Below are 13,229 nucleotides of genomic sequence, written 5' to 3' on the forward strand. Positions count from 1 at the left end.
TTTAAGAAAAAGGAAACAAACTCGCAAGAACTCGCAAGATGTTTCGTCTTGCAAAGCAAGCCCATAGGGAAATTCGTCTTGCGGAACAACTAAAAAAACGGAAAACTCATTCATCTAGCGAGTTTTTCGTCTTGCGAGGCATTCGTCTTGTGGGGCACCACTGTATTTAAAATGCATCTCTGGGTTATTTGTGGGGCATAGGAATTCATTCCCTTTTCCCCCTTCAAAATATAGTCCAGCCCCCAACAAGGTCTGAGAGAAAAGTTTGCTGACCCCTGCTCTACACTGTGAAACAGGGTTGTGATCTCACTATAAAGCTTTTCTTCCCAAACTCGAAACATTCGCACTGTTCGCTCCCTGCGTGAATTCTCACACACTGAATAAGACCTGGTTGATCACCAAAGTTCTTGCTGCCGTCGGGAAGCTGGCCTGATCTTTCCCCGTGTGGATTTTCTGGTGCGAAGCCAGACAGTCCCCCCCGGCTGAAGCTCTTCCCGCACTCGGAGCACTGGTATGGTTTGTCCCCTGTGTGGAGTCTCTGGTGCCTCAGAAGGTCCGAGTTCTGGCTGAAGCTCTTCTCACACTCCAAGCACTTGTAGGGCTTCTCCCTCGTGTGGATCCTCTGGTGCCGAGTGAGGCCGGACTGAGCGCTCAAGCTGATGCCACCGTCGGCACAGCTGAACGGCTTCTGCCCTGTGTGCATCTTCAAAGGCCGGCTAAGGATCGATTTGCGGAGGAAAGTCTTGCTGCAGTTTGAGCAGCTGTAGAGTTTTCCCCGCCTGTGGATTCTCTGATGTGAAATCAGGTTCGTTTTGTGGTTGAAGCTCTTTCCACAGTCCAGGCATTTATATGGCACTTCCCCATCATGGTGTCTTCGATGCTGAGCCAAGGTTTTTCCAACCCTCAAGTTTTTATTTGGTTTCTCCTGGGTGGGAGCACAGAGGAACTTGGCGCTTCTCGTTCCTCTGTGTTTTTCCTGCCGGGTCGGGATTTCTTTCAGGTCCATGCCCTGACAAGCAGCAGGTTTAGCCTTATCCTCCGCCTGAGCCTCCCCCTCCTGCATCTCTGAATCACTTTGATCCTGGAATTTCTCTTTACATCCTAATGACGTCCCACATATTTCAGTCTCGTCCTCAATCTCTCGCAAGCTGCCTTCTGGAATAAACAGGTAAGCCAGGATTAAATGCTATGAATTGGTGCCTGAGTAAGAAAAGAAAGTGTATGAAAATTTAAAAAAAAGAATTTAAATAGGGTTGAAATGTAAGGTTCTGCACTTAGGCAGGAATAACCAGCTGCACAAATATAACATGGGAGGCACTCGGCTTACTAGTAGTACATGTTAAAAAGACCCAGAGGTCTTGGTGGACCACAAGCTTAACATGAGTGAACAGTGTGATGCAGCAGCAAAAAACGAATGCTATTCTAGGCTGTATCAACAGCTTGTGCATGTTACTTTCCTCAATATATACATTTTAATGCATAGTTTACATTAGTTATGTGCATTTCTGTACACATTACAGACCCTCAAAGTGTCCCTGTGTTCCAGGGAGAGTCCCAAATTTAGAGAAGCCATCTCGGTTTCTGATTTAATCCCGGAATGTCCCGCTTTTCCTTAGGACATCCTTATTTTCATCAGAGAAATGTTGGAAGGTAAGTTGTTACGCAACTCCTGAGCCAAAGACATAAGTAACTATACAACCTTTAGAAGACATCTGAAGGCAGCCCTGTATAGGGAAGGTTTTTTTAAAAAATGTTTAATGTTCTATTATGTTTTTATATACAGTGGTGCCCCGCAAGACGAACGCCTCGCAAGACGGAAAACCCGCTAGACGAAAGGGTTTTCCGTTTTGTAGGTGCTTCGCAAAACGAATTTCCCTATGGGCTTGCTTCGCAAGACGAAATGTCTTGCGAGTTCCTGCGGGTTTCCCCCCTTTTCCCCCTTTTCCCTAAGCCGCTTATCAGCTGATCCGCTGATAAGCCACTTAACAGCTGATCGCTAAAAGCCGCTAAACCGCTAATAGTGCTAATCCGCTAAGCTGTCAATGGGCTTGCTTCGCAAGACTTTTCCACATTCCCAAACCTCTAAAGAGCTGGCTGTGATGACATAGTGGTGATGGAAAGGCACTCTGTTCATGCCCAGAGGTTATGAAGAGCTGTGTTTTCCCAATGGCTTTGGGGCCTTTCGGACTGGTGGGTTTTGTGTAGTTGTGTTCTGCAGCCCATGCGTGACCTAGGCCACATTCACACCATACATTTATTGTGCCTTGAAACCACTTTAAACAGTCACAGCTCCTCCTAAAGAGCTTGGGGATTTGCAGTTTATTAAGGGTGCTGAGAGATGTTAGGAGACCCCACTACTTCCCTCACAGAGCTAGATTTCCCAGAGTGGTTCCACAAAATTTTCCTCTTTACAGGGAGCAGTGTGATCTACAGGAGGGGCTCTCTTGAAACTTCCAAAGATTTCAAAAGCCCACTCTGAAGTAACTCAGAACAGGGCTTTTATTTTGGCTACCCCTGTACTGTGGAATAATAATAATAATAATAATATTTTTTTATTTGTACCCCGCCCATCTGGCAGTGTTTCCCCAGCCACTCTGGGCGGCTTCCAACAAAGACCAAAAATACACTAAAATTGTATCTGCACTTTCCCAAAAGAGTTGAAGACATTTTTGCTCTTACAGTCTTTGTTCCTACAGCTAGATAAATGGGTATTTTCACAGAATCATAGAACTGTAAAGTTGCTTTTGTGTTTTTAACTGTTTTCAAGTTATCTTATTTGCAAATCGCCTTGAGGCGGTGGTTTAGAAGGTGATAATAATAATAATAATAATAAGTATAATAATAAGTATAATAATATTTTATGTCCCGCCCTCCCCAGCCGAAGCCGGGCTCAGAGCAGCTAACAACAATAAATCTAAATCTAAAATCATTTCATTATAAAATCAATTCAAAATCAAATTAATGGCAACCATTGGGCTAGAGTTCTATGAGGATTACCAAAGGAGGGGGTCAGGCTGTGCCCTGGCCAAAGGCTTGGTGGAACAGCTCTGTCTTGCAGGCCCTGCGGAAAGATGTCAAGTCCCGCAGGAGGCTAGTCTCTTGTGACAGAGCGTTCCACCAGATCGGAGCCACAGCCGAAAAAGCCCTGGCTCTGGTTGAGGCCAGCCTAACCTCTCTGTGGCCCAGGACCTCCAAGATGTTTTTGTTTGAAGACCGTAAGGTCCTCTGTGGGACATACCAGGAGAGGCGGTCCCATAGGTACGAGGGTCCTAGGCCGTATAGGGCTTTAAAGGTTAAAACCAGCACCTTAAACCTGATCCTGTACTCCACCGGGTGAATGTGATCCCGCGGCGAGAACCCGTAAGGAGTCTCGCCGCGGCATTCTGCACCTGCTTGAGTTTCTGGGTCAGTCTCAAGGGCAATGTGTATTATTATATAATAATACACATTTTCGGACACACTGCTTTGTTGGAGAACTGTGCTGCAAAATTTAGAGAAGTGCAGATTTTGAAAGATGTTTTCTGTGTTTCGTATGCCTGTGGGGTAACTTCACCTTTAAGTATGAATTGAATCAGATGTCTCCTGTATACAAGGTCTGGGATTGGAAGTCACCTGCCTCCGTGTGTGCCAGTCACTGAGGAACAGAAGGGAAAGTGAGCCCCTGCGCATGTCCCGCCTTTGAGCTTCCTGTTGACATCTGGCTGGAACCAGGAAGTTGGACTCGACTGGCTTTTGGCCTGATCTTGCAAGGCTCCTCTGACGTTCTTAGAAGAGGAGACCGAAAGGAGACCATTTCACCTGCAGCTGGCCTTTTCTCTAAACTAGCAAAGTTCCAAATGCTGCAACTTTCCCTCAAAACATTTCCACATCACCCCCTGGATCACTCTTGTGCCAACTGAGCATTCACCTTGGTCCTCACTGAGTCTACCCCTCCCACCAATTTCCCTCTGCCAAACATTTGTTGCATTTCTTTTTTTTTACAAAAATATTTATATTTATTTCTAGAACCGCAACAGCAATGCGAACAAAGCAATTATCCTGGCAAATATGATACCCCATTTTGGCGGTCGTTTTGGCCACCGAAAACCCTTGGAGGGTGAATTCTCTCTTAGCCAGCAGGATCAACACACAGTGTTGGGAAGAACTAAAGGAAATGCAACGTATTCTCTTCCGTATCGTCTCTAGCTAGTGCGGCAACTCAGTGTGGACGGGTCAAAGGGGCAGAGTCTGGAAATAGTTAAGATGGCTTTTCCTGGGTGGTGTCCTGAATCGTGGATTGGGGGGTGGGAGGGATTCCTTCTCCTATTGATCTCTTAAAAGTTTCACCCAGAACAGGTCCCAAGTCTGAAATTTGGAGCATCTTCTTTGCAATGAAAAGGTATAATTTCCCTACAAAGCTGGGAATGTCTGCCGCCGGAAACGCTGGAGAGCCTTGCTGACCAGTGTAGCCAACAACAAAAAAGGTGAAACCAACCTCTGCTATAAGGGAACTTCCCAAGTTTCCTATCAGTGCTATGGATTAAGTTATTTTAAACCTAAGCAAAGGCCGTAGCTTAGTGGTTTGAGCATCTGATTGCATACGGAAGGTCCCAGGTTCAGACCTCTGTCTCCAGGTTAAGACTGAGATATGCTCCTTGCCTGAAATCCTGGAGAGAGGCTGCCAGTCCGTGTGGGCATAGCCAAGCTATACAGACCAGTGGCCTGACTCAGACAGGTTCATATGTCCCAAGGGTCTCATGTTCTTTTTCCCGGTAACCCTAGCCAATTCCTCCCACCTATTTTGCTTGCATACTGCAATGGTCTCCTCCATCGCGGCAAGGAGGCATTTCAGGCCAATGCGGCGGCGCTTTCCCCGCGATCCGAGCGTGCGCACGGGTCCTCCGCCACGTGGACCCGCCTGTGTCTGCTGAGGCTGAACCGCTGCCGGAACCTCTTGCCGCACTGGGGACACTCGTACGGCTTCTCCTCCGTGTGCGTCCTCTGGTGGCGCTTGCAGTCCGAGCTGCAGGCGAAGGTCTTTCCGCACTCGGAGCACACGTATGGCTTCTCGCCGGTGTGGACGCGCCGGTGCGCGGCCAGCCCCGACCTGTAGAGGAAACACTTCCCGCAGTCCAAGCACTGGTGTCGCTTCCCTCTCTTGCACTTCCGACTGTACTTCGCGGAGGAGGAGCTGCGTGCAAAGCTTTTTCCGTGAGCGCCGTATAGGTTTTGCCGCTTGCCAACAGAGGGTCTCTGCTGGATGGCAAGTCCTCCGAGGTCCATGTGGCCTTCGCTGGAAGGAAGAGGCCCACCTGCCCTCTCTTCCAGCTGGGATTCCTGCTGGGATTCCGCTCTGTGCTGACTCTTAGAAACATTGGCCTGCCCATGGCCCTGGTCTTCCGGGCAGGCTGTCGTCGCCCCGCATGGCTGTGCTTTTCCTGAATCTTCTGGCACATGATTTCCCCCCACATCTACAGTCAACCATCCTTGACCACCTGGAGAAACGAGAAAACCCCAATATCACTTACTCCCAGGATTTCAGGAGGTGGTGGGAAAGGAAAAGTAAAAGCAAGGAACGAAGGTGGTTAGGAGGAAGACAGGACAACAGGAACTTCCCATCCCCACATATGAAAACGAGTCTCCGATGTAGCAGGTTGTGGGACTCTCTGGCCTTCCAGATGTTGCTGAACCACAAAGCCCATCATCCCAGGCCATGGACTTAGTCTAGAGAGAGGAAGCTTTTAATTAACAATGAAGAGAACACAGGCTTGAATGGGATTGTCTTGTGTGCATACATGATAGAAGGATTTTCTCCATGGGCATGTGGAATCTGTGGCTTTCCACAACTGGGTTTACAATTCCAGCCCCAAAGAGATCACTGGTGATGCTGATGGGAGTTGTAGTTCAACGACATCTGGAAGGCCAAAATCTCCCCACTTTTGTAGTGAAGAAACAGCTCTGTTGTGTGATATCAATGAAACTTTTGCTGAAAGCAATGAGGACTTCTGGGAGAAAGCTACACGAGTTTAGATGCGCCAGGAACTCTAATTATGGTTGGTTTTAGCTAAAGAGGCTGGGGAAGAAATATAATCATGTTCAAATTAGAATCCATCTAATTTGCCTGTTCCAAAACAATACATGAACACAGCCACCCTTCGAAGTTTGCACTTCTGAGAGCCTTGCAATGCTGTTCTGCAGCCCCTGGATGCATACAAAAAATACATATACTAGGATAAAGTGTACACACAACGCTGCACACTTTAGTGAAGATAATGCACACAAATGCTTTATGTTAGGCAATATTTGTCTTGCGAAAACATGTACATGTTCCCTTTACAGAAGGGAAGGAGCCACAGTCAGAGAAGAAGTCGGGGAGCACACCAGAACCTGGCCCCCCACAGGCTGTGTAACTCCTTACCCAACAGGCTGGCTTCTTCTCCATTGTCGTCTTCCTGCTTGGTCTCCATGAATGGTGGCACCTGCTCGGCGTCACACAGAGCCTGGCTTGCCTCAAAGGAACTCCCAGCTGCATCCTCAAATGCTACCTGCACCGGCAAAAGGGAATTCTTTCAGGGGGAGAGTGGGGTTGGTGGTGCAGCCACCAGCAGATGGGCTAACCATTTAGCACTGGCAGCCAGGGCCTTCTCAGTGGTGGCTCCATTCCACTTGTGGAATGCCCTCCCTAGCAGAGTGCATCACTGCTAAAATCCAGGAGGAAATTTTATGCTGCCTGCCCTCCTGCCATCCATGATTTTATTAGCCATGAGTATTTGCCACTCTTTTGAAAATGCCTTTTTTGATGTCCTTTGTGTCTTTCAAATATATTTATTTATTCTGGGTTTTTGAAATCCTTTTGGAAGGAAGGGTGTGTGTGTGTGTGTGTGTGTGTGTGTGTGTGTGTAAACACTATCTGCCAAGTTGAACAACCCCAGTCACTGGAAGAAGAGACAAAGAAAATGACTAATTAGTTAGAATCATAGAACTGCTCAAGCCCCTTGTGGTGGTATTCTGCACAGCCGCCAACTTTTCCTTTTTTAAAGGGAAATTTCCTTATTCTGAATAGGATTCCTCGCAAGAAAAGGGAGAAGTTGACAGCTATGTGCAGTAACTGCAGGTTATGGGGAGTCTTCAAGGGCAGCCCCACAAAGAGTGCACTAAAGTAGTCTAACTGGAGGGAACGATGTCAAGGGCCATGGAGAATTCTGGCATTGTTATGTCAGTCCAAGAAATACATAGTTCAATGCAGCTTACCATTCATTTTTTCCTCCCCACCCCCTACATTGGGATGGGTAGAGAATTCAACCTATGTCCCATCACTTAACCTACAACCAAGTACCAGGAATAATAATAATAATAATAAATTTTATTTATATCCCGCCCTCCCCAGCCGAAGCTGGGCTCAGGGCGGCTAACAACAATCAAAATAATCCACCAATTCTAAAAACATTTCATTATAAAATTAATTAAGATCAAATTAATGGCAACTAATTAAGCAAGATTCTAAGCAGGTTGCCAGAGGAGGGAGTCAGGCTGCGCCCTGGCCAAAGGCCTGGTGGAACAGCTCTGTCTTTCAGGCCCTGCGGAAAGATGTCAGGTCCCGCAGGGCCCTAGTCTCTTGTGGCAGAGCGTTCCACCAGATTGGAGCCGCGGCCGAGAAGGCCCTGGCTCTAGTTGAGGCCAGCCTAACCTCTCTGTGGCCTGGGACCTTCAGGATGTTTTTATTTGAAGACCGTAAGTTCCTCTGTGGGACATACCAGGAGAGGCGGTCCCGTAGGTACGAGGGTCCTAGGCCGTATAGGGCTTTAAAGGTCAAAACCAGCACCTTAAACCTGATCCTGTACTCCACCGGGAGCCAGTGCAGCTGGTATAGCACCGGGTGAATGTGATCTCTAAGCGAAGACCCCGTAAGGAGTCTCGCCGCGGCATTCTGCACCCGCTGGAGTTTCTGGGTCAGTCTCAAGGGCAGCCCCACGTAGAGTGTAACACCTTTACCTGCTTCTCACATCTCTCAGCCTCTCGTTGCATCTGCAGGATATCCTCGGCCAGGGCCACCGCCTGGGTGCAGGTCTCGGGGCCGTGCTCCCTCACCCAGCTCTGCATCTCGGGCGGCAGGATGGCCAGGAACTGCTCCAGGATCAGCAGCTCCAGGATCTGCTCCTTCGAGAGCCTCTCCACCTTCAGCCACCCCCGGCACAGATCCTGGAGATGGCCGTAGGCCCCTCGGGGTCCCTCGGCTTCCTGGTAGCAGAACCGCCTGAAGCGTTGGCGCCGCTCTTCCCTGCTCATGGCGTCCCCTCTCAAGATGGCCGCCTTCACTTTCCCATAATCCTCTCTGTCTCCAGCCTCCAAGCTGTTGAAGGCCCGCTCGGCTTCCCCACTGAGGGCCGGCCGGAGTTGGGCCGCCCACTCTTCCCTGGGCCACCGGCAGGCTTTGGCCACTTGCTCAAAGGAGGCCAGGAAGCCCTTCGTGTCCACCCAGGGCGAGGGCTCATCTGGCAACAGTGGGGCCCCCCAGTCCGAGTGGGGAGACTCCATTTTCCTCAGGAACTCCTGCCATTGGGCTTCCCAATGTTGTAACAGGCCCTCATGCTGCTCTTGTTTAACTTGGTCAAGAGGTATCCTTTGCAAAAATTCTCTCCCAGCCTTGTTTGCATGGAGGACTTTTCCTTCACATTGTGATCCCAGCCCTCGTGTGAGGCCTGCTGGGTCTTGCACCTCCATTTTGTTTTCCAAGTGGCCGTCTCAGTTGGCGTAGAAAATGCTAGAATCCACAGGGGGAGACGCAGTCTTCGAAACAGGCACCGTGGTCTCCTCCTTAGGGAAGAAAGATGTAAAGAGAGGGAAAGAAATGGATTTTACATCCCTTTATTTATTTTCCCCCCAATACTTTTTATTGCTTTTTTGTAACAACAAATAAAACAAATACTCTTACATTCAAAAATTTGTATGTCTTCTTATTTACCCTGCGCCTTATTGCACCCGGACTTCCTTCCATCCCTTCAACAGCTTTCATGTCTCACATCTTTCCTTACAGTTTCTTATTTACACTCCATCCACATCACAAGATTTACATTAATCCTGCTGCAGTTTTTAAATTCTTACAATTACTCCATATATTTTCAACAAATTTACTCCAATCCTTTTCAAACTTTGCTTCTTTTTGGTTTTGAATCTTATAAGTCAATTTCGCCAATTCTATGTATTCAAACATTTTTGTCTGCCACTCCATTAAAATTGGGATTTCTCGGGAATTTTACATCCCTTTAAAGGGCCACACCATGCGTTTAAAGCATAAGCAGTGCGTTTTTACAGCACGACAAATCATGGCAACTGTAGTTTGCTAAGGGTTTTGGGAATGGAAGCTCTGAGACGAGGAAACTGCAGTTCCCAGAATGTCATGTGCTCCGGATGTCATGTCCGGAGTTTTGGGCTGGGTTGCCACCAGTATGCCGATGACACCCAACTCTATCTGTTGATGGATGGCCATCCTGACTCGGCCCCAGACACACTGACCAGATGTCTGGAAGCTGTGGCTGGATCGTTACGTGGGAGCCGGTTGAAGTTAAATCCTTCAAAGACAGAGGTCCTGTGGCTGGGACGGGACGATATGGGATTGGGGGGGCAACTCCCATCTCTTGCGGGGGTGCAATTAGTGCCAGCACCGTCCGTTAAGAGTTTGGGTGTAATCTTCGATACCTCCCTCTCTATGGAGGCGCAGATTACAGCTATAACAAAGGCGGCATTTTTCATCTCCGCCAAGCTAAGCAGTTGGCTCCTTATCTCTCTCGCCCTGACCTAGCCACTGTGATCCACGCGACGGTCACCTCCAGACTGGATTATTGTAACTCGCTCTACGTGGGGCTGCCCTTGAGACTGACCCAGAAAGTCCAGCGGGTGCAGAATGCCGCGGCGAGACTCCTTACGGGGTCCTCGCTGCGAGATCACATTCATCCGGTACTATACCAGCTGCACTGGCTCCCGGTGGAGTACAGGATCAGGTTTAAGGTGCTGGTTTTAACCTTTAAAGCCCTATACGGCCTAGGACCCTCGTACCTACGGGACCGCCTCTCCTGGTATGTCCCACAGAGGAACTTACGGTCTGCAAATAAAAACATATTGAAGATCCCAAGCCACAGAGAGGTTAGGCTGGCCTCAACTAGAGCCAGGGCCTTCTCGGCCGCGGCTCCAATCTGGTGGAACGCTCTGCCAAAAGAGACTAGGGCACTGCGGGACTTGACATCTTTCCGCAGGGCCTGCAAGACAGAGCTGTTCCACCAGGCCTTCGGCCAGGGCGCAGCCTGACCCCCCTCCTCTGGCAATCTGCACAGAATTTTGCTTAATGGTTGCCATCAATTTGATTTTAATTAATTTTTATAATGAAATGTTTTTAGAATCGTTGGATTATTTTGATTGTTGTTAGCCGCCCTGAGCCCAGCTTCAGCTGAGGAGGGCGGGATATAAATAAAATTTATTATTATTTATTACAGTGAATCTGCTTACTGCTTTGCCATAAAAAAGTCACATGGGGTCTGCAACAAAATGTTAAGACCACGCCATACTCCTGTTTTAGGGTGCCGAACCAGCCATGCCCTTCACCATTTCTGGAATGAATTAATATGTTTAATTTCGAAAGGAAAAGATCTGAAGATGTTAATGTTCAAGTTAAACTTTGTAAGTATTGTGATCTGGAAAACCGTTAAAAGGACATGCAATGAAATGCAACCAAGGGGAAGCGAGGAAGTCACTTAACAATGTTAATACGTGTAATTTTTTAAATAAGGTTATTAATTATGTTTAAACAAAACAAATTCCTTCCAGTAGCACCTTAAAGACCAACTAAGTCAGTTCTTGGTATGAGCTTTCGTGTGCATGCACACTTCTTCAGATACACTCATTAATTATGTTTGTTTGTTTTATGTGTTTGTTTATAATTTTGTGAAAACCAATACACTTTTTTGAAAAAATAAAATAAAAAATAAAACCCAGGAGAGCTGCTTGCTGCCAGCCCGTGCAGACAATCTTTAGCTAGATGGACCAGTCAAGATAAAGACTCTGGACAGGTTTCCCTCAAGAGCTGACCTGGCCTTGCAGAGGAAGAGCATCTCCCCTCTGCGCCCTCCTGCAATCCCTGCGCAGGTTTGTTGTTGTTTGTTGTTGTTTAGTCGTTTAGTCGTGTCCGACTCTTCGTGACCCCATGGACCAGAAAACGCCAGGCACCTCTGTCTTCCACTGCCTCCCGCAGTTTGGTCAGACTCATGTTTGTAGCTTCGAGAACACTGTCCCGCCATCTCGTCCTCTGTTGTCCCCTTCTCCTTGTGCCCTCCATCTTTCCCAGCATCAGGGTCTTTTCCAGGGAGTCTTCTCTTCTCATGAGGTGGCCAAAGTATTGGAGCCTCAGCTTCAGGATCTGTCCTTCCAGTGAACACTCAGGGCTGATTTCCTTAAGAATGGAGAGGTTTGATCTTCTTGCAGCCCATGGGACTCTCAAGAGTCTCCTCCAGCACCAGAATTCAAAAGCATCAATTCTTCGGCGATCAGCCTTCTTGATGGTCCAGCTCTCACTTCCATACATCACTACTGGGAAAACCAGAGCTTTAACTATACGGACCTTGGTTGGCAAGGTGATGTCTCTGCTTCTCAAGATGCTGTCTAGGCCTGTCAAACCCCACGGAAGCCGGCCGCGGCTTGACCAGTGCGATTGCAGCCTGCGATTTCCCACTGCACTTCTCCCTCTCAGAGGCATCAGCGCCCCTTCACCCTTTTTTGCACGCTCACCTCTGCACGCCTTGCTCTTCTTGCACCCGGACCCTGTTCTCTGCCTCCGATGAGGGAAACTCAAAGCGATTTCAGGCGAGGAGGTGGGAGATTTTCGGTGCTTTTTTTTTTTTTAAATTTTTGGACACGCCCCTTACATTGATATCACACACCCCCACTTCCATTCTCTGTGCCCTCTAGGAATAAGGGGGAAGTCTTTCTCATTTTAACCCCGTGCTTTCCGGAGTGCCTGATCTTAGGAAAGGCTCCTGCTTTGTTTTTTTTTAATTTTATTGAAATCTATCAGAAATGCAAATTATTTTTTTAAGAAAAGAAAAAGAAAGGCTCCTGCGTGATCCAACAAGAGAGGTTTTGCCTGTTGTCTGATGGGCTGTGTGTATGTTTTGAAAGCTATTTTTATTAAAGCTTCAGTTACAGATAGGTAGCCGTGTTGGTCTGCCATAGTCAAAACAAAAAATTCCTTCCAGTAGCACCTTAAAGACCAACTAAGTTAGTTCTAGGTATGAGCTTTCGTGTGCATGCACACTGTGTATCTGAAGAAGTGTGCATGCACACGAAAGCTCATACCGAGAACTAACTTAGTTGGTCTTTAAGGTGCTACTGGAAGGATTTTTTTGTTTTTATTAAAGCTTGAAAAACAAAGAAAAAATGTACAGAAAGCAACCTCAGAAATAAAGCACGTTTCTAACATAAAAACTAAAAGCTGCAGAAAGATGTTAGGAAGCCCTTCCTGGAGCAACGATTCCCAGCATTCCCTGGGAAGAGGGATCAATTGTTAAGCCACCCTGGGAACTGTAGCGCCATGAGGGGGAGTGTGCTAACAACTCCCAGCATCCTTAAGAAACTACAGTTCCCATGATACATTGAAGGAAGCCATCACTGTTTAATGTGGCATGAGACTGCTTTAACTGTATCCTGTAGGCTGGCCTAGATGGGCCTTTGCCCCAGCAGAGCTCTGCTTATGCTTTGATGTTTTTCTGCTACTGAACTTAAGCCCAGCCCAGTACCACCGCTTCCCTAACACCCCAGCTCACCCTGCTACGCTTGTAATAACAGGTTTTTAAAAAAGGTAAAGGACTCCTGGACGGTTAAGTCCAGTCAAAGGTGACTCTGGGGTTGCGGCGCTCATCTAGCTTTCAGGCCGAGGGAGCCAGCATTTGTCCACAGACAGCTTTCTGGGTCATGTGGCCAGCATGAGAAAACCACTTCTGGCACAAGGGGACTCCGTGGCAGAAACCAGAGCGCACCGGAACGCAGTTTCCCTTCCTGCCAAAGCAGTACCTATTTATCTGCTTGCACTGGTGTGCTTTCGAACTGCTAGGTAGGCAGGAGCTGAGACAGAGCAACGGGAGCTCATCCCGTCGCAGGGATTCGAACTGCCGATCTTCTGATCGGCAAGGCCAAGAAGCTCTGTGGTTTAGACCACAGCGCCACTGCTGCTCATTGCATGCTCCTTTGGGCTGATCCTCTTCCCT

The 13,229-nt window shown here is 48.0% G+C and overlaps 1 protein-coding gene across 1 annotated transcript; it reads right to left on the minus strand.

The window, feature by feature from the left end:
• Nucleotides 1-222: 222 nt before the first annotated feature.
• Nucleotides 223-11,820, minus strand: LOC309336328 (uncharacterized protein). The gene is given in 6 exon segments (XM_081851948.1): nt 223-480; nt 482-1,186; nt 4,834-5,474; nt 6,398-6,524; nt 7,972-8,793; nt 11,755-11,820. Coding segments are annotated over 5 exon segments (2,313 nt in total). The 5' UTR covers nt 8,701-8,793; nt 11,755-11,820; the 3' UTR covers nt 223-369.
• Between the last annotated feature and the right edge of the window lie 1,409 nt (nt 11,821-13,229).

Source organism: Podarcis erhardii, assembly GCF_964252035.2.
Source record: "Podarcis erhardii genome assembly, chromosome: 2".
Taxonomy (NCBI): domain Eukaryota; kingdom Metazoa; phylum Chordata; class Lepidosauria; order Squamata; family Lacertidae; genus Podarcis; species Podarcis erhardii.